The sequence below is a fragment of the Urocitellus parryii genome, chromosome 12 (assembly GCF_045843805.1).
Source record: "Urocitellus parryii isolate mUroPar1 chromosome 12, mUroPar1.hap1, whole genome shotgun sequence".
Lineage (NCBI taxonomy): Eukaryota > Metazoa > Chordata > Mammalia > Rodentia > Sciuridae > Urocitellus > Urocitellus parryii.
Window position 1 is genome coordinate 49,876,324 of NC_135542.1, and position 21,010 is coordinate 49,897,333.

General features: G+C 47.8%; 1 protein-coding gene and 1 pseudogene across 1 annotated transcript in view; one reads left to right on the top strand and one right to left on the bottom strand.

Annotated features, from left to right (window-relative positions):
* Adcy3 (adenylate cyclase 3) overlaps window positions 1–21,010 on the bottom strand; it is an 87,097-nt gene that overhangs the window by 18,950 nt on the left and 47,137 nt on the right. The window contains exons 4-6 of the mRNA XM_026398336.2: window positions 970–1,100; window positions 297–408; window positions 32–159 (exon numbers count right to left, since the gene is read on the bottom strand). Of these exons, the coding sequence (XP_026254121.2) occupies window positions 32–159; window positions 297–408; window positions 970–1,100 (371 nt within the window). The remainder of the gene's footprint in view (window positions 1–31; window positions 160–296; window positions 409–969; window positions 1,101–21,010) is intronic.
* On the top strand, window positions 5,927–6,364 carry LOC113189647 (large ribosomal subunit protein uL23 pseudogene; annotated as a pseudogene).

Below are 21,010 nucleotides of genomic sequence, written 5' to 3' on the forward strand. Positions count from 1 at the left end.
GAGCCCCTCGCTGCCAAAGGCACCCACTCACGAGATGGCCTCCACCATGGCAAGCCCCATGAGGATGGAGCAGACAGCATGGTCCTCCCGGTAGTCAGGCAGTCCACAGATGCAGTAGTAACAGTCACCCAGGATCTTGATTCGCAGCTGGTGGTATTTCTGAAAGGGCAGGGCATGTGTATGCTCCCAGTCCCTCCTGGACATGGAGCAGCGGCAAAGCAGGCAAAAGGAAGGACCAGTGGGGGAATTACTGAGCCAGGGAATGACCAAGGACAGCTGATGCAGTGGGTACTTACAGCTGCCAGCTTGTCAAAGCGGGCAAAGAGCTCATTAAGCAGCTTCACAAGCTCCTGGGCACTGCAGGCAGATGACAGCTGGGTGAAGCCCACGATGTCTGCAAAGAGGATGCTGCAGGAGAGGGGACCACAGGCAATGAGGCTCCAGACCCCGACCTGACTCTACTGCCAGCTCCTGCCAACTCACAGGACAGCCAGGCTAACAGTGGAAGAAGGTCTTGCTCATCCCCCAGTACAGTGAGACTTTGGTGTTTCCAGGCAAATTCAGGGCTCCGACATTACAACTTATCCTTGCTGAAGTCTCCTCTGCATGCTTCCCTCTCCAGTTGTACCTGGGGACCACCCTCCAACCGGTCAAACCTTACCCCTGGCTGAACACATCCTTTTTTTTAGAGCTGCCCCTGGATGACACACAACCTTTTAGGAAACCTTTCCTTCTCCTGAGTGACATTCATACAATGACGGAATAGAACAGGCTGCATAAAGCACATTTTAACTGATATCTGCCAGTACATCTCCTCCACAGGACTGTGGAGTTCAGTGGAGCTGAGGTGCACACAGTGGGATGGCCCTGCCTCTAGTCCCCAGGAAAACCTAACCCATGGTGCTCAGCAAATCCCAGGAGCCATGTTCCTTTGGCCCTTCTGCTGGGGATGGGTCTCAGCCATCGCACCTGACGTTCTCATGCCGGTACATGTACATGGTGTTAAACTGCTGCTGGTCCTTCTGGCTCTCGTCTTTCTTCATGTCCTTCAACATCTCATCAGCTACGTGCTTGGGCAGGATGGAGAGCATAAGGTTTTCCTGGGAGGAGGACGGGGTTGGAGGGGAAGTTCAGACTCTTCTGGAAAGAAACCCCCAATCCTGGTGAGAGATGTTAGCCAGGAACAAAGACCTCCCACAGAGGCCCCACAGACCCACACTGGGAAGGTGGGGAGAACAGGCAGCTTGCCCAGGAAGGCCCCTTCCCAGCACTGACACAGGTTAGAAATGCCACAAAGAAACCCCAGCTCAGCATGATTCTCTTTCTACAAGTGCAGTCATTCCTGTGTCAGCCACTGCACTGAGTCCTAAGTCCCCTTCCTGTCATTCACCATGTTTCGCAGAGCAATCAGGAAATTCAGATTCAACTTGATCTAAGATTGACAACATACGTGGTGCCAGCGATACAACAGGCAGCAAGAGTTCTACCTCAGAGAGCTTAGGGTCTCACAGGGACGCAGATCAGGACATCAGTGCAGTGCGGTATGATACTGTCATGACCAGAGGAGAGCTATGTAACAAAGGAAGACATCAGGGCACCATAGAGGCCTTCTGAGAAGTAAGCATGGCCAAGTCTTGAGGATAAAGTGCTAAGAGCATTCCTGTGAGAGGAAGGTATAAATGCGTGACACCAGGTTCAGGCAACTGTAAGCATTTCAGTAAACAGAAACACCTCAAGAGCTAGGTGTAGACCAAGGGTCAGCAAACTGAGGTCTGTGGGCCAAATCTGGCTACTGCCTATTTTCATAAAGTTTTATTGGCACCCAGCCTCATTTATTTACATATTGTCTCTGGCTGTTTTCATGCTCCAACAACAGAGCTGGGTAGTTGTGATAGAGACCACATGGCCCACAAAGCCAAAATATTTACTATCTTTCACTTTCCAGAACTCTGTGGCTTGGGCATCTGGGTAGATGGTGCCAGTCTCTGTGATACAGAACTAAGGAGGAGAAACAGATGTGAGGGATAAGTGAGGAGTGTGGCTGAGGATGTGCTGTCTGAGAAGCTACTAGGTCTCAGGAGTGTGGGCTGAGCCATCAATCCTGGAAGCTATGACCGGGTGTGTGGTGAGGGAGCCATGGGTTAGACTGAGAAGGGAAAGTGGACACTGTTGTCAGGAGTCGGAAGTGGGAAGTCAGAGGAGTCAGAACAGCTACCCCTGCACCCTAGGGAGGACAATGATGATGGTGTCTGGAAGCTGAAGTTTTGCAGGATGAAGACTGTAGGTGGTCAAAGAGCAAGAGAACTGTGGCTAATGTCAAAGAAGTAACTACATCGAGGTGTGTGAGCCAGGCAGCAAAGAAAGGGAGGCCAGCCTGGGAGAAGCTGAGGCTGCCATCAAAGGTCAGAGACCATGAAGTAGAGGGCAAGGAGGCGGTGCCCCTGTAGTGAATCAGCTCCTGGGGACAGATCAGAGTGGAGTCATGTGCTCAGCTGCTTGAAGGTGAGAAGTGAGGCAGGCCAGGCTCAGGGACAGCTACGGGCTCTGTGTCCACAGTGTAGTTCCCTATGTCCAGGCTAGTCAGAAAAACAAGAACTGAAGTGCTTAGTTTTACTCTTCTTCTATTTCCTCTACCACTGTTAAAAACCCCATGAATGGCATCCTACAAGTCAGAAAGGAGAAGCCAAAATACCCCCATTGCACCCCAACTGGCACCCTGACTGGCACCCCCTGAGCCTGGGAAGCAGCAGCAGCGCCTCCCAGAACTACACTGCCCAAGCAGTGCAAGCGTGTAAATCTCAGGATCCTGGTCCTTGGCACCCCAATCCTCTGCCAGTGGGGTCAGGGCAGAGGAGATCTGATGCACAGGGATGGTTGGGACCCTCTTGGGAGACCTGAGATCCTCTCCTGGGACCTAACAAAGCAGGCACCAGGGAGAAGGCTCTTGGTGTGAGAAAAGGATGAACCTCTGGGAAAAAAAAAGAAAAGCCAGAGCCCGGGCTCTGCCAGCTTGTGAGGGCAGCCAGGGATAAGAGTTCAGCAGCAAGTGCTGGGGCTGGGTTTCTGGGCTCAGTTTTCTGGGGTTCCCAGCCCACAGGAAGCATGTTGCCTGGCACACATGAGGCTCACAAGGGCAGGAACAGGTGAGGCTAGAACATTCCCTGGGCATTTCGGCCAGCCCAGGCCCCAGCCTGCCAACACTCCCTCCGTGACACTGGGCAAGTCACCATACTCTCCTGTGCCTTGTTCCTCAGTGGTAAAACAGGACTAGATAACTGATTACTGTAAAGTGTGACTCTCAGGAAGTGCTCAGGGTACCTCAGCCTTTCTTATGTCACTTTGATAAAAGTGTGAATGAAGATGTCAAGATGGCAGATGTCTCACAAAAGAGGAGGCATGGTCTTCCTCTGGGTATCCAGGTGGGCCACAGGTGTTCTAGTCCCAGTGGGGTATCCCAGGGTCAGCAAAAACCCCTGGTCACTCAGCCAGGCCTCATGAGCTGTCTAGTGCAGAAGCGATGGTTAAGGGGACACAAAAGAAAGATCCTGTCTTCCATTCAAGTCTTCATCCTCCCACTTCTTCCTCCTCCACCCCAAATCCCCACATGCTCACACAGGGGGGCTGCTAAAGTATGAAAGGCATAGAGGCACGAGGAGTGGGTGGCCCACCCAGGTTCACCAGGGAGGGGTTGTGGAACACAGGTCTGGGAAGGCTCTCGTGTCCTCCCAGCCACCTGTACATACCCCAGAAGCCAGGGCTCACATGGTCAGGCCTTTCTGCCTTCTATTTCAGAGCCCTGTCCTTCCAGTAAAGCCCCTTTGGACTCCCTATAGAACCTTGGGGATACCAGAGTCCAATCCGGTCCTGTGAGGAGCTACATGTCCCTGACCACAGTCCTGATTTGCCTCTAAACACTGCCAGGCCTCCTCAGGGATAGCCCACACATGCCTCCTCCTGCTTGGTGCTGGACTCCAGGATGGTCAACGAATCAAGAGTAAAGGCAGGAACATAAAATCAGGGCAGCCCTAGAGCCCAAAACATAAGTGCCTTGGAAAGTTCACACAAGTGACAGGCTGTGAGCTTCTCTCTGGGGTGAGATGGTGGGAACTTTTAACTTTTTGCATGATATATTTCCATAACAATTTTCAAGAGCAAATATGAGCTCTGAAGGTTAAGAGGTTATATCAACCTTAAAGGCATAAGAAAGAAGCTGAGGTTGTAACTTAAAGCCACCAATTTACCTCTGTGGTTTATGGAAACCTCACAGTCAGCCTCACAAGGTTAAGTACAGTCCACCTTAAGTCATTCTGATAACAAGATGGGTTTTAATAAGAAGTAGGTATACCCAGGAGACAGGGCACATGGAAATAGACGAAAAAATGGATGAATCAGGTGGCTATGGGTGTAGGGGCAGGAAATGACATCAGGTAGGTGGAGATCAGAGGGAGGGAAGAGGCCAAGTGGGCAGCAAGGAGCTGGGACTCTTATTTTCTGAGGTGCTAGGGATAGAACCCAGGGCCTATGCATACTGGGCAAGCACTCTACCACTGAGCCACACCCCATCCCCAGCCTCTAATAAGGCCTCCCTGGCACCAAGCCTATTGGTCCTCCCCTTCAATCCACCTTCTACCTGGCATCTGAACTTCCTCAACGCCCCTGTACACAGCTCCCTCCCTGGCTCCCCCTGCTGTTGCTCCATGCACCCTCAGCCTGGCCACCTGCCTCCCACCACCCACTGCTTTCCCCAGGGCCCTCAGTGTAGACAAGGGGGAATGCTCACTTTTCTCTGCACCCCTTCCTGTCCAGCTCTGCTTCTGACATTACTCTGTTTTGTTTTGTTTTGTTGGTGCTGGAGATTGAACCCACGGCTACTTTACCACTGAGCTACACCCCTAGTTCTTTTTATTCTGAGACAGGGTCTCGCTAAGTTGCCTGAGCTGGCCTCAAACTTGTGATCTTCCTGCCTCAGCCTCACTGGGGGATTACAGGTGTGTGCCACCACACCTCACTCTGACATTACTCTCTCTGGAACACCCCTCCCTACCCACACCTTTCAACACCCCCTCATGTGCCACCTCTCCAGAAAGCCCCTGGCCCCTACCCTGTTCCTTCCTTCTCATTTAAACCCACTTTGTTGGTGTCTTTCTACTGGCACTAGACCTTGCTGGCCCTTATATTTCAGAGCATTTAAACACTTTCTTAATCTTAGCCTTCTGAAGGGTGTGTGATATTAACTGTGGATCTTCTAGAAAAACAGTCTTACACAGGTAAAGGATCCCTGATAACCATTCTTGGGGCCTATGTTAAAAACTTCAAAACCCTATCACCTGTGTTCCTGGGGAAGGAAGGAGGCAGGGATCTAAGTATACTGGCTGGTGGGTCCCACAGAGGGGTGCAGTGGGAAGGGAAGAGGGTCACCCAGAGTGACTAGGATTGCTCTGGGGCCTACAGCTGATGAATGTGACTTGGTCTCCCCAGAACCCAGGCAGAGCCTGCTTTCCCTAAAATAGTAGTTAAATGCTATATGTTTCAGGAATCACAAGAATGTTCTAAGCCTTTGACCCCATTAATGGCTCTTCTGGGAATTTATCCAGTGGAAATAACCAAAAAGAAGTAAAACTGTATATGTGCAAGGAGGTCTGCACTGCAGCATGACAACACTCATGGGAAAAAATAAGTAGCCCAAGTGTTCAGTAAACAGCTAATCAAATGGTGACATGCACTCTGGATGGAAGATTATACAGCATTAAAAATGATCATCATGGTGGGGCGGGGGTTGTGGCTCAGTGGTAGAGCACTTGCTTAGCATGCATGGGGCACTGGGTTCAATCCTTAGCACCACATAAATTAATAAAGATATTGTGTCCATCTACAACTAAAAAATTTAAAAAAAATAAAAATGATCATCATGGTCCTTTTCACCAAGATGGTACCAAAAGCAATGAAGGAATCTCCTGCCCTTCCCAAAGCTGAAGCCAAGGCAAAGGCTTTGAACGCCAGGAAGGCAATGCTGAAAGGCAATCATGGCCACAAGATGGCCTGCCTGGACCTATCCTCCAGTGCCAAGACTCCATGGCTCCAGAAGCAACCTGAACACCCTCAGAAGAGCACCCCCAGGAGAAGCTTGAGCACTATGCTGTCATCAAGTGCGCCCCCTGACCACTGAGTCTGCCATGAACAAGACAGAAGAAAACACACTCGTGTTTATTGTGGTGGTCAAGGTCAAGAAGCACCAAATCAAACAGGCTGTGAAGAAGCTCTGTGAGGTGGGTGTGGCCAAGGTCTGATGGAAAGAAGAAGGTTTGTTCAACTGGCTCCTGATTATGAGGTTTTGAGTGTTGCCAACAAAATTGGTATAATCTAAACTGAACCCAGCTGGCTAATTCTAAATATTAAAAAAATCACAATGAAAACCATTGTAACAAGAAAATGATAAGAGAGAAGGGCAAGACACAAGACTGTATTCTGTGAAGATAAAGATAGGCTATATGTATACATATAAAAACAGAAAGATACAAAAGGGAAAAGAATAATTTGGGGGTAGAATTACGAAGAAACTTTTCAGCATTGCTGTATGGTAGTGGTGGTTGTTCTTTTTTAAAATAATTTTTTAAGTGGAAATAAACACAAGACTTCCTGTTGCCTCTAGCTGTGATCCTAACGATGACCTCAGTTTCTCTGTAACTGCCAGTTTTCCTAGTGAGATCTTCAGGGTCCTTGTGTTAGCTCGAGTCTTCCAAGAGAAAGGAGACCTATGGCGAGTCGGGAAGCAAGGGCGCCCACAGCCATAGGGGAAGGAGAAGCAACAGCCTCTTAAGGAGCCAAATGACAGAACTATCACCCTGGGCTGGCTTCTTTCTGTAGTTCTCATGAAATAGCAACTCCAGGCAAATGGACAGGACTGACCAGTAATCAAAACTGTCCCTTTTCTTTGCTAAAATCTTTGCATCTGCCTTATACTTTCATACATGTGCAATACTGCCTCTATTTTGCAGGTGACCAAACAGGCAGAGGAGATGTTTGTTCTAGGTTCCAATGTTAGTGGCAGACCCATGACTCAAATTCAGGGCTCTCTGAATCCTGGAATAGGTTTTTTTTTTTTTTTTTTTTTTTTTTTGTGTGTGTGTGTGTGTGTGTGTGAGAGAGAGAGAGAGAGAGAGAGAGAGAGTGTGTGTGTGTGTGTGTGTGTGTGTATACATGCTTTTCACACCACTGGATAATGTTTTGTGGTGGATGTGAAGATCCAGGAAGTATGCAACCCTTATCTAGTAAGGATTTTTTTTTTTTTTTTAAAGAGAGAGTGAGAGAGGAGAGAGAGAGAGAATTTTTAATATTTATTTTTTTTTAGTTCTCGGCAGACACAACATCTTTGTTGGTATGTGGTGCTGGGGATGGAACCCGGGCTGCACGCATGTCAGGCGAGCGCGCTACTGCTTGAGCCACATCCCCAGTCCCTCTAGTAAGGATTGACAATGGTATTTGAGAAAACCTTGTCAGGCCTTTTCTGGGGCTGAAGCCACTAGAAAGTTCTCTTGGCCCACAGTCCTTGAAAGATCTTTCAGCCGCTTGGAGGGAGGGTCCGCCCTGTTGAAGAGAACCACTGATAACAGACCAACTCTGTACTAGGGCTGCCAGAGTCCTCTGTGTGGCCACCTGAGCAGAGGTGAGGAAGACACAGGTGCTACTCCAATGGATTCTACAGCCTAAGAGGAATGACAGTCATGGGTCCTTTGTCAGCCGTCCTCCCTTACCTCTGTTGTCAACCCTCCTCTCAGACTGAGGCAAGGACAGGCCACTCAAAGCAGATACCTGTAGCTGACAACAGCCTCTGCAAGTAACCCATACTACCTAACAAGCGCGGCCTGAGGCACTGACCCTCTCCCCACTTCCAAAGCAACTAGAGTCCTCTGCAATGGCCCACACCTGTACTCCCGACTCAGGAGATGCAGGCAGAAAGATGTAAAGCTCCAGGCTAGCCTGGGCAATTTAGTGAGTTCTTGTCTCAAAATCTAAAAATTTTGGGATGTAGCTGGAATGTGCCTGGATTTACTCCCCAGCACTGGGGGTAAAAAACAAAACTGAATTTAAAACTTTAATCTTATCTCTTTAAAATTCACAGTAATTTAAATTCTAAAGATGAGAATTCATTGAATATCATTACTCTTTTTTTTTTTTTTACGCAATATCTTTATTTTCTTTTTATGTGGTGCTGAGGATCAAACCCTGTGCCTCACACATGGTAGGTGAGTGCTCTACCTCTGAGCCACAACCTCAGCCCCTGAATATCATTATTCTTATATGTTAACTTTCAATGAACTTTTACATATTGATATATGTTGAACATACATTCAATGACTATATCAACTGAATAATGATATTTGTCATCAGGTGAATTTTTATGACCAACTTCAGGTTCTCTCATCTTGTCTCTCCTTTATGAAAATGACTTGTGTGCACAAAGGGGTCGCATTTCCCAGAACAGTGCTTTGTTAGGTTTGCGGTGCCCTTTAGAGTTTTGGCACATGGTGGCTTCACTCTTAGACTATAACTTTTGGAGGGCAGAAGTTTTCCAGAGAACTGGACAGTAGAAAAATGGTATTCCCTTAACATGAAGCTAATTTTATCTAACGGTGTAGACCAGGAGAGGTGTGTCAGCTGGAGGCCTAGGAGATGGAGGTGATTAACTGATGAAATTAACTCCAAAGGCAGCTTTACTGAAGAGACACAGCATCTCAGAAATTTAAAAAAACTTGTCAGAGAAGAGGTGTAGCCTCCTGATCCAAGGCACAGTCAAGTTCACTGACCTGGGGTTAGGCTGCTAAGGCCCCTGTCAAGTGTTGGGAAAGCACTTCAGCCCTCTGAATTTGGTTGCTCATCTATACAATGGGAGACCTCTTGGGCCTCTTTCTTTGTTCAAAGTGTAAAATGTTCTAGAAGGAAAACTTTTCAGAAGAAACAGGATGAATTTATAAAACGTGAGACTGGCATGTCACTAGGTTAATAAAGATTTTCTCCAAAGTGATCTGGTAAATACAAAATGGCATTCAAAAGGACTCTAGTTGAGTCCCCAAAGCCAACTGCAAGAGAATAGAATAAGGGAGGCAAGGTATATCAATATTGGAGAGGAAAATTCTATCATATGAGATGCCATTAGATTTAAAATGAATTCATAGCATAAAACAGTTACCTAAACCAGCCCCTTGGTCCTGAGCTGGGTAGACTGAAAGTAAGGGTCCTGGACTTACACCACCAGGCTAGGTCTGCAAGCCCAGGTACTTGCTATTCCATTAAGAGGATGAGCACCGCTGATCCATAATGGGGAGGGAGGAAGCATGGGGAAAATGGAGGAATTTGATTGGGCAAAGGGGAGGGAGGGTAGGGACAGAAGCATGGAGTCAGGAAAGATGGTGGAATGAAATGGACATCAGTACCTTAGGTACATGTATGACTACACATACAGTGTGATGCTGCATCGTGTACAACCATAGAAATGTAAAGTTTGCTGCAATTGTATACAACGTATCAAAATGCATTCTGCTGTCATACCTAATTAAAATAATTAATTAGTTTAAAAAAAGAAGATGAACCTAGGCCTTCACCAAGGAGTGCCATGAGGTGAGGGAACCTGAGCCTGGGCATGGAAGGGGTACTGAGGGGTGAGGATCCACCTGGAGAAGAGAGGGCTCTGTAGAATAAGGATCACTCAGCTGGCCTTGGCCTCAAGTCTGAGGAAAGCTGTGTGTGGAAAAGGGATGAGGCTAGCCTTGAAGGTCTCACAAGAGAAGGCCAACAAGGAAAGGCTGGTGGGGAATAGACTGCTACTTTCAGAGGGGGAAGGATTTTCAGTTCTATAGTTCAAAGAACATGCTGGCCTGAGATCTAGCGACCTCTCATCCTTGGACAATGGGTGAGGAGGCGACAGGAGGGAGTTGAGCCTGGGATGGAAGGCTGGCCAGTGGAAGGGATCCAGCAATACTCCAGGAGCTGAGGCCTGAGGTACTGAGAAGGGGCTCTGCACAGAGAAAGGCCTCATAGTCCCCGACTCCTACGATGCCTGATGTTACCCTAAAAATACAGTATGATTTCGAAAGTCAAGGTCCTTCCCCTCTCTGGGGAAAATCAAAGCCTAGAAAGAGAACACACCCTCAAAGTCCCTAGTAGGATTTCTGGGTAGAGTAAAAACACCTGGATCTGGTGTGGGATGAGCACCCATAAGTGATACACAGCCCTGGGACAGAGGGTTGGAGAGTGATCCTGGTCCCTGACAGAAGAGGCCATAGTGCATTTCTTGTAGAAATAGATAAAGCAATCATGAAATTCATATGGAAAAATAAAAGACCCAGAATAGCAAAAGCAATTCTAAGCAGGAAGTGTGAATCAGGAGGTATAGCGATACCAGATTTCAAACTGTACTACAGAGCAATAGTAACAAAAACGGCATGGTACTGGTACCAAAACAGGCGGGTGGACCAATGGTACAGAATAGAGGACACAGAAACCAATCCACAAAATTACAACTATCTTATATTCGATAAAGGGGCTAAAAGCATGCAATGGAGGAAGGACAGCATCTTCAACAGATGGTGCTGGGAAAACTGGAAATCCATATGCAACAAAATGAAACTGAATCCCCTTCTCTCGCCATGCACAAAAGTTAACTCAAAATGGATCAAGGAGCTTGATATCAAATCAGAGACTCTGCGTCTGATAGAAGAAAAAGTTGGCGCCGATCTACATATTGTGGGGTCGGGCTCCAAATTCCTTAATAGGACACCCATAGCACAAGAGTTAATAACAAGAATCAACAAATGGGACTTACTCAAACTAAAAAGTTTTTTTCTCAGCAAGAGAAACAATAAGAGAGGTAAATAGGGAGCCTACATCCTGGGAACAAATCTTTACTCCTCACACTTCAGATAGAGCCCTAATATCCAGAGTATACAAAGAACTCAAAAAATTAAGCAATAAGAAAACAAATAACCCAATCAACAAATGGGCCAAGGACCTGAACAGACACTTCTCAGAGGAGGATATACAATCAATCAACAAGTACATGAAAAAATGCTCACCATCTCTAGCAGTCAGAGAAATGCAAATCAAAACCACCCTAAGATACCATCTCACTCCAGTAAGATTGGCAGCCATTATGAAGTGAAACAACAACAAGTGCTGGCGAGGATGTGGGGAAAAGGGTACACTTGTACATTGCTGGTGGGACTGCAAATTGGTACAGCCAATTTGGAAAGCAGTATGGAGATTCCTGGGAAAGCTGGGAATGGAACCACCATTTGACCCAGCTATTGCCCTTCTCGGACTGTTCCCTGAAGACCTTAAAAGAGCGTACTACAGGGATACTGCTACACCGATGTTCATAGCAGCACAATTCACAATAGCTAGACTGTGGAACCAACTTAGATGCCCTTCAATAGATGAGTGGATAAAAAAAATGTGGCATTTATACACAATGGAGTATTACTCTGCATTAAAAAATGACAAAATCATGGAATTTGCAGGGAAATGGATGGCATTAGAGCAGATTAGGCTAAGTGAGGCTAGCCAATCCCTAAAAAACAAATGCCAAATGTCTTCTTTGATATAAGGAGAGCAACTAAAAACAGAGCAGGGAGGAAAAGCATGAGAAAAAGATTAACATTAAACAGGGACGAGAGGTAGGAGGGAAAGGGAGAGAGAAGGGAAATTGCATGGAAATGGAAGGAGACCCTCATTGTTATACAAAATTACATATAAGAGGATGTGAGGGGAAAGGGAAAAAAATCAAGGGAGAAAAATGAATTACAGTAGATGGGGTAGAGAGAGAAGATGGGAGGGGAGAGGAGGGGGATAGTAGGGGATAGGAAAGGTAGCAGAATACAACAGTCACTAGTATGGCAATATGTAAAAACGTGGATGTGTAACCGATGTGATTCTGCAATCTGTATACGGGGTAAAAATGGGAGTTCATAGCCCACTTGAATCAAATGTATGAAATATGATATGTCAAGAGCTTTGTAATGTTTTGAACAACCAATAAAAAAAATTTTTTTAGATCAACATTAAAAAAAAAAAGAGGAGGCCATTGTGGTCCGGAACAGGATGCTTGGCCTCCTGATCTCCTAGACCTGGATTCCCTCGTCTGGAAACAGGTTTAGTGGGCTGCTCAGGTGGGCTGTGAGCCCCTGCCAGAGTCTATCAGCATAGCCTCTTCGAGGCTGTCAGGAGCAGCCAGTCAAGGCCCTTCGCCTCAGCAGTGACTCATGCCAGGCTTCACTCTGTGCTAGCTCAGGACTGAGATGGAGGAAGGAGGCCAGCATTGCTCCCAGGGGCCCCGAGCTGTTAGAGCTGATGCTCTGATGAGGCACTCAGGAGTTAATTACAGCAAGGCAGCCAGGAGGGATCTGGATAAATGAACTTGGCTGGTGAGAAGTCGGGTATCCACAACATCCTTGTAAGAGGAAGAATGAGTTTAAGTGGAGAAAGAGACCATCAGAGTCCAGGTGGCTGGTATCTGCATGTTGATACAGCACCTGCATGAGGTGTGTGTGAAGTCTTCTTCTCTGAAGGGTGACTGTGACCAAGCACATGCCCATGTGTATCCTACGTCTGTGTCGTGGCTTCTGTACAAACACATGGCACTGTGAACCATTTCAGGATGTGAGGAAAACCACAAATGTTCAGTAAATCTGCCTGTCCTAATTCTGTTCCCAATTTATCCAGATTCTTGGAGCTTTCAGGCCATTTGGAAGGTTAAAGGTCATTGGACCCTGCCAGGTGCCCATCCTGGTCTGCCTACCTGAGCAGAAGGGGCTGTGGGAAACAGGAAATGAAGAGCAGAAAGTACAGGCCTGTAGCTGGAAGAGGTCAGGGCCCAGAGAGCTCACCCCCTCCCTGTGGAAAGAACCGAGGACCAGGAATCTGGAAACTCCAGTGCTACAACCAAAAGATGCCTCTGTCCCAAAGATGTAATAACCTTAGTCACTCAAAGAACAGTCACTGGTCATCTATGCAGTCCCTGAGCTAAGTGCAGGGAAGGTCAAAAATAAACAGTACTCCAAAGAGCACCATGGATAGGCATGGTGGTCCACTCATATGTGGATGAGACTGGTCTCCCAGGACAGGAGCACTTCACCATCTTCAGTGGTGAGCATGTGCTGGTCATCGGCCTGGACTCCTAAGCAGTCTTCAGAAACAGGGCCACTGTGCAGGCCAAGGTGACTACATTCACAGGAGACAGCACATTGGGCCCTAAGATACCACATATGTGGTACCTGGAGCCCTTGCCAAGAGTATCTGGCACAGAACAGGTACTCCTTAGAGGTTTGGTAAATTAATGAGCTGTCAACTAGAAGACATGGCTCAAGGGGCAAACCATAACCCTTTAGATGATGAAAAGAAAACCTCCAATCATGGAAATGCTGTTTCTGTGCTTCAAGATGGTAGCCACTAGCCACATGCAGCTACTAAGTATGTGGAATATGGCTAGTAAAACTAAGGGACTGACTTCTAATTTTAATTAATTTAAACTACATATGGCTAATGGCTACCATTTTGGACAGTGTAGCCTAAACACTGTAGCAACCAAGGAAAACCATGTACCAATTCTGAGAGACAGAGAGCAGCTGCCTAGAGCCATGTGTTGAGCAAGATGCTAAGGTCACATCTGTGAGTGGTAGGAGAGAGTGCCTGTCGTGTCTGCCATGAAGGTACACATTACCTGTTGAACTGCTCCAGAAAAATCAGCTCAGGGTTAACTATGGTCATATATGAAGGCACAAAGAAATTAAGTAGACAAGAGTTTCTACCTGTGCTGGGTTGGTGATGGTTTGGCTTCAATCCCTTTGCCACTGGCTAATGAAGGAGTAAACCCTGCCAGTGCTCCTACCAGTGCTCCATCCCATCTTCCACTACTCACAAACTCTCAGCTGCCCTTCCAGCCAGGGCCCCAGATAAGTTTCTGACTGGCCTTTTGACACCAGTCCCTTCCACACTGGGAACAAAGCATAGTCCCCCAGTGAGGGTTTTGTCCATCAGGTCACTGTTCTCCATCACCCACCACCTACACACACACCCACTTCTGCGCTCTCACTGAGATGAAGACTCTTTTCTGCACACCACACATTCACAGTTCCCCCTCCCTTTTCTCAAAAAGCCACCCACCTGGTTCTTTAAATCCTACTCCAAATACTTCAAAGAGTCTCCAGGGCAGGCCCACCCATCAGACCCACCAATCCCCTCCTTCCTCCACCTTCCTCGCCCTCTAGCCTGCACTCTCTGCCATCAGCTTTATTTGGTGCTCACTGGCTTCTTTTTCGTGTATGTTTATCAGGGTTACAAGGTTGTGGTTTTCCCAGATATGTCCCCAGCCAGATCATCTGGGTTCTTTTGTCACACAATGCTTTTGTCAAGTTGGATGTGTCACACCATATTCTGAACTGGGCAGGCCAGGATACAAGGCGGACCCTGTTTGATATATATAGTCACTGCAGAGGCCAGAACCTCTACTTCCTTCTTTGCACCCTTTGGCTGGCTTCTCCTATAACCCTGAGTGGCTCTGGGACAGTGGTTATCACCTGTGATGCCTGGTAGCAAAAGCACTTAACTTATTATCCTCAGGTAGAAGCCAATTTCCACTGAGCTTACCAGCACCCAGAGGCACTGTCCTACGTCCTCACCCTGGTGGGGCCCAAGCACAAGTCTGCAAATGAGGGCACAGAACCTAGAACCTACTAGGCTTGGGGTTAATGCAAGAGGCGATCTACATGCTGAAGAGCCTGGTGCGTGCTCGCCACCTGGATGTCTTAGCAGGCTCTCAATCTCAGCACAGCCAGTCTTACCTTAACCTCACCCCAGCCAAAACCTGCAACTCTCACCATATTCCCCATCTCTGTAACCAGCAATTCTGCCTTTGAGTTTCCCCCAGACTCAAATCTTTAACCATCATTGACTCCTCACTCTTCTGTCTCCCGTTCCATCCAGCAGTTAAGTCATCGGCTCTGCCTGCAGAAAATATCTAGAATAACCCCACCCCCCATCGCTGCCACCTCCTGTTCTGACCTGAGCTAATGTCCTCCCACTAAAGTTACTGCATGGCTTCTCACCGGCCTCCCTGCTTCCAGTGCTTTCTCTTCTCCACCAGCAGCCACAACTGATCCATTTAAAACCTAAGACTTCCCCACGGAGAGGCCAAGGTCCCTAGGGAGCCCTGTAGGCCTAGCCCACATCACCTCTCTGCCTCACCCGTCTCTCTTCCCCTCACTCCTGCTCCAGCTACAGTGGCCTCTCTGGTGTCTCGCAGACAAACCTCAGGGCCTGTCATTCACTGTCCTTCCCCCTGCATGCTGCTCTCGTCCTCCCTGCCTTCAGTTCTGTGCTCAAATCTCATTGTGGAAAGCCCTCCCAGGCCACCAGATGTTCAACTGCTACCTCCACCTGCAGGCTCCCCTTAAGTATCGTCCCGGCCTCTCAGAGTACACTTGTTTACTTCCTGTCTGCCCCCCACACACTGAAGCTGTATCCCAGGGCCGAGCAGAGTGCCTCAAATACTTGTGGCTTGAATGGTCTCTTATAGACTCTTAACCATCCTATTCTGTTCCCATTTCACAGACAAACTGGGCTCAGGGACATAAGTAACTGGCCCAAGTCATGCAAAAAGTGGCCTAGCTAGGAGCCTGTGTGGTCAGACATTACCACTTCCAATGACAGTCAAAACTGATGCCAGGAAGGGGTCTCTGCAGCTCCTTTCAGGCAGGTGACATGACGGTTCACCCACCCACCTTCAACACACGGCACAGCGAGGAAGAGGCAGGGCTTCTGTGGAGGTGAAGCACCCTCCTCCTCGCCGCACCAATGCCTCCTCTCCTCGCTCTCAGAAGCTCCCCAAGGAGGAAGGTCCCCACCCCCCATCAGCACTGCCAGGTCAACGGCAGACACAGGGGCCGGCAACCGCAGGACAAGAGGTAACTGGCCTCTTATTACCAATCCCCTCTCCCCCACCAACAGGGCTAAGGTCGCAGCTACTGTCTGGACACCTTGTCCTCGGAGCCAAAGGTCTTGACGGGAACAGTGAAGCCTGAGCAAAGGTCAGAGAGGGGACACAGAAAAGCTAGCAGCAGAAGCTGAGCTGATGAAACAGCAGCGTCCCAGGGCTCACGGGCAGGGCGCCCAGGAGAGAAGCCTGACGCTCACGGCTAACAGGCAGCTCTCCCCTTGACCTGCTCAAGGTCACCCACCAAGGAAAACACCACAGCTCAAAGCAGCAGCGCATCCTCGTCACAGGTGATCCTGGAGCCAGGTTACAGCAGAGGGGCAGAGTGAGGCAGCTGTCTGTTCCTGCTCACCCCCATGGGAGCGACAGAAGTCCAACCTGTGTCCCCCAAGGCCATGTTCCCCAGGGTGCCACAGATGAAGACAGTGGATGGGGCAGTCAGCCCTGGGCTCTCCTTAGAGGTGCCCTGGCTACAGCTTGTCACCCTCTGAAGGGTGGGGACTGAGGGCAGTCCTATGCTCTCTGGAGGACAAGGTACAGAGGAGGCTTACTTAAGAGGGCGTGACCTGCAGGAAGTCCAGGCCTGCCTTGACCACCTTCCTTGCCACCTCCATCTCCCTACACCCTCCTTCAAGTGCATCCTACTGCCTGGGAAGTGATTCTGAGGATGGAATTCAGAGAGGCTCTGTAGTTTATACCTAGTAACAGGAGTGTGTTGGGTAGATTTTCTGGATACCTGCTGTTGCCAGGAGGCAGTTGGGGTGCTAAGTAACCCTCAAGGTCCCCAACTAAACCCTGCTATGAGGTCACATGGGAATCGCAACAAACAACTCTAGTTCTTTCCTCTAGGCCTCCAGCTCTACCCCAAGATGCCCACGGAGACTAGGGAAGACTGGAGAGGCCTACAGTCTACCTGAGCAGCCTATTCCACAGGCAAGTTCCCCAGGCTGCCCACAGTCTTCAAGATGCAAGGAGAGCCCCATCAGAGAGTGTCACATCCACAAGGCTTCCAAGAGGGCCAAACCCCTGCCCGACAGAGGAGGCTTGGACCAGGGGGTTCAATGTGGCAAAGTTGCAGGGTTCCAGACTCTCTTGTCACCCGTAAGATATCTGTCTTGACCTGCCTGAAGAGGCAGAAGGGGACAACTGTGTGCAAAGGGACATGGCTGTCCACCCTCTCATCACAAGCAAGAAGCTGGTCATCTCCATAAAGGAGAGAACAAGCTCCCATGGGCAACAAGGAGACCAGAGCCATAGAATCCTGCTCCCTGCTCGTCCCCCACTTCATTTTATGGCAGAGGAAGAGGATGAGGTCCAGAGAGGACAGTGCCCTGCAGAGGTGACACAGCTGCAGCAGCAGGACACATCCTTCCACCACAAAGTGAGACACGAAACCTGAGCACTGAAAGGAGGCCCCTTCTCCAAGGAGGAGAAACACTGCATTCAAAATGGCTGCTGAGGGCTGGGGCTGGGGCTGGGGCTGGGGCTCGGTGGCGGAGCGCTTGCCTAGCATGTGGGAGGCACTGGGTTCTCAGCACCACATAAAAAACTAAATAAAGGTGTGCTGTCCACCTACAACTATCAAAAACTTTTTTTTAAATGGGTGCTGAGAATTTTTAAAAAACAGCTCAACACCGTTAGCATGCGTAAAGCCTGGTGCGTCAGCCTTGGATGGTCTTAAACAGGAGCCGTCCAAACCAGCTTCTGTGCACTCCCCTCCGAGGGCTTCCGCAGACCATTCCCCAAGCAGTTCCCCTCTGTGGGCTCCTTCACTCTCACCACGGGCCTTGATAAGAGGGCCCTGAAACAGGATCATGTGACCTCCGTGACTGGCCTGCGTTCAGCTCCCAAGGCTCCCAGGACTCGCTGGCTGATGCTCCTGGGGCTGGCTGATGCTCCTGGGACGTTAAATCAGCCCAGAGCCCAGGCTGCTCAACACCATTCACGTCAGCCCTGATGCCTGGGGAGGGAGCAACCTCTGCCCCACTGGAACAGAGGAGACTGACACGAGACCCCGCCAACTCCCATCTACTCCGAGGCTTCCTTCAGCCAGTGCCTCCCCCTGGGCTGGAGCCACACCACAGGAGCTAACAGCACCATAGGACTTCATGGTTTTCAGACTCACTTCTGCCTTCTGCCTTCATGGGATTCCCAGACAACTCCATGCCAACAGGATTTTTGTTAGTTTGTCTGTACTAGGAAGAACCCAGGGGCATGCTTTTTAATCTCACTTTTTCAGAAGACTAATCTGAAGACAGGGAAACAGTACCAATGTCACACAGGGAGAAGGTGAGAAAATCAGGGCTCACTGTCCCCCAAAAAACATTGGCAGAAGCATTAGATGTGAATCCCCTGTTCCAGTTTGCCAGTGGGTCCTCCCGCCCACTCTGGTGCAGACTCCAGACTCTGGTACTGGTCACTGTGAGAAGAGGAGGCTCAGGGATGTGGGAGTGGGTAATGATTTGGGTCTGGTCTTCAAAGGAAAGACTGCCCCAGGGCATCCAGGGTTCCTGAAGCAGAGAAGTAGCTTCTAGGTAAACAAGGAAATTTTAAGTGCCCAAGTGCACTCTCATTCATTGCCAGGAGGAATATAAATCGTTTAAACCTGTGTGTAAGACATTTGGCAGTATTTATCAACATTAAAAATGCACATGGTGGTCCCTCAAGACGTTAAACACAGAGCTACCATATGACCCGTTAGCTCTGTTCCTGGGTATGTACCCCCAGAGAAGTGAAAGCAGAGATTGTGACAGATACTGTGTACCCATGTTCGTAGCAGAACATTCACAATGGACAAAAGGATAAACAACAAAGAGAAGGCCAACAGATAAACACTCAAACATCCTAATGGATAAACAAACCGCCGTATATACACAGTGGTCTGGAAGAGGAAGTTCTGACACACGCCACAACAGAGATGAGCTGGAGAGACTCTACTCACAGCAAGCCAGGCACGAGAGGACACTGGTGCATGATGCCACTCACAGAAAATACCTAGAACTGGGCACATTCAGAGACAGGCCGAAGAACGGTGGTCCCCAGAGTCTGTGAGGATGGGGAATTACTGCTTAACAGGCAGTTTGGGATGATGAAGAAGTTCTGGAAATGGACAGGGTTGACGTCTGCACAACACTGTGAATGTACTTAATGCCCCAGAATTGTTCACTTAAAAATGGTTAAAATGGCAAATTTTATACTGTGTGTGTTTTACCACAATTTTTATAAATGGCTTTGTAAATGCACAAGCCCAGTGATTCACCAGTTCCTTTCCTATGTTCCTATTCCTCCAACGTACTTGAACAAGCATGGCATAGTGTCCCTAGTAAGGACATTACAGTGATGTCTGCAGTAGCAAAAGGTTGGAATTAACCTAAATGTCTTCCTAGATGATCTCAGAGAAATGAATTACCTTATATCTATAAAATGGAATGTGACCTAGTCATTAAGAAGGACAAAGTAATATGGACTTAGAATGCTCCCTGAGACAGTAAAGAGATCCAGTGCCAAGAGTGATAGGCTACCATTGCATGTGCATGTACATGTGCGTTCTACATACACATATTTGGAAGTAAATAGAATAGCTGTATAATACATATAATTACCTTTGATACAAAATAATAATAATAATAATAGTGCTTGCCTGGTGGATGGAAGGCTAGGGGAAGTAGAAGGAGATGGTTTACTTTTTCCTGATATACTCTTTTTTATACCTTTATAATGTTTTACCTTGTACATTTTTAATAATTTTAAAATAATATCTTTTGCTTCTTGCTATAACAGAGGAGCTTATATCAGACTGAACACTTCATCCAAGAACAACTACAAAATCTGGATAAAATACAAAAAAAAAAATAACACCCTAGGTCTTCAACAGCACTAGGAAACAACTGAGAGGACCAAGACTCAAGGGACCAAGATCTCAGAGTGAATAGGAACACATTTAGATGAACTGGGCATACCTAACCCCCTTCCCTTGAGACCAGGCATTGAGAGGCTAAACAGAGAGCAATGGTGAGATCTTCTCATGGCCTGGAAAGTCAGGACTAATGCAAAGAGATTCTCAGGTAGCTAGACTGCAAGATCTGAGATGCCAGAGAAAAGAGAACCACAGAACAGTGAGCCTGGCTTTCTGCACTCTATTCCCTTTGAGCACGTGCTTGGGGTAAGAGACCACGAAGCCAAGCAGATAGTGACAGCCATGAGGCTACAGGCACAGGGCAGTTTTAGCAGCTGCATATGCTGGGAGCTGCCCCAGGAGAGGGGCCAGCCTTTTAATAAGATCTCTGAAGGGCTATTTCCTAAGAGTAAGCATAGAACGGTAGTAGGGCAGGTCCCAGACCAGGGCAGCCTCAAATCATCTCAACCCCACCCTGGATCAATGTGAGGCTCATACGCTGGCCATCTGCTTTGGAAAAAGCTCCCTGAAAAGACACAGCATCATTCAGAAACTTCCATATACAATATACACCATCTAATAAAAATGTCAGGAGACAGGACAAGAAATATAGGAAAATGCAGGCCCATCGTATTTCAGAAACTATGACTGTCAGTCAAGAACTTTAAAACAAATGTTTAATAAGTTCCCTCCAATAGAAGATTGAATGCTTAACCAGAGAACTAGAGTCCAGTTCTAAAAATTAATTCTAAAACTGAAGAAAACACAATAATTGAAATTAAGGACTTAATAAATGAGCAGAGCATATGAGATTGATTCAACGACACAAAGGAAGAAAGGATTAGTAAATTGGAATTTAGGTCAGTAAAAATATTTAATCTGAAAGCACAAAAATTTTTTTAAAAATTTTAAAAAAAGGAAGAAAGAGACAGACAATGACTTATGGAACATGATAAGAACATCTAATAGGGATACTGAGAGTCCTAGAAGGATAGGAAAGAATGGGGCAGAGGCAATAAAAAGATACTGGCTGAAAATTTTCAAGTCATCAATTCAATAAGCTCTTTGAAAACTAAGTAGTGCAACTACAAAGAAAATCCTTAGGTATATCACTGTGAAACTGCTGAAAACTA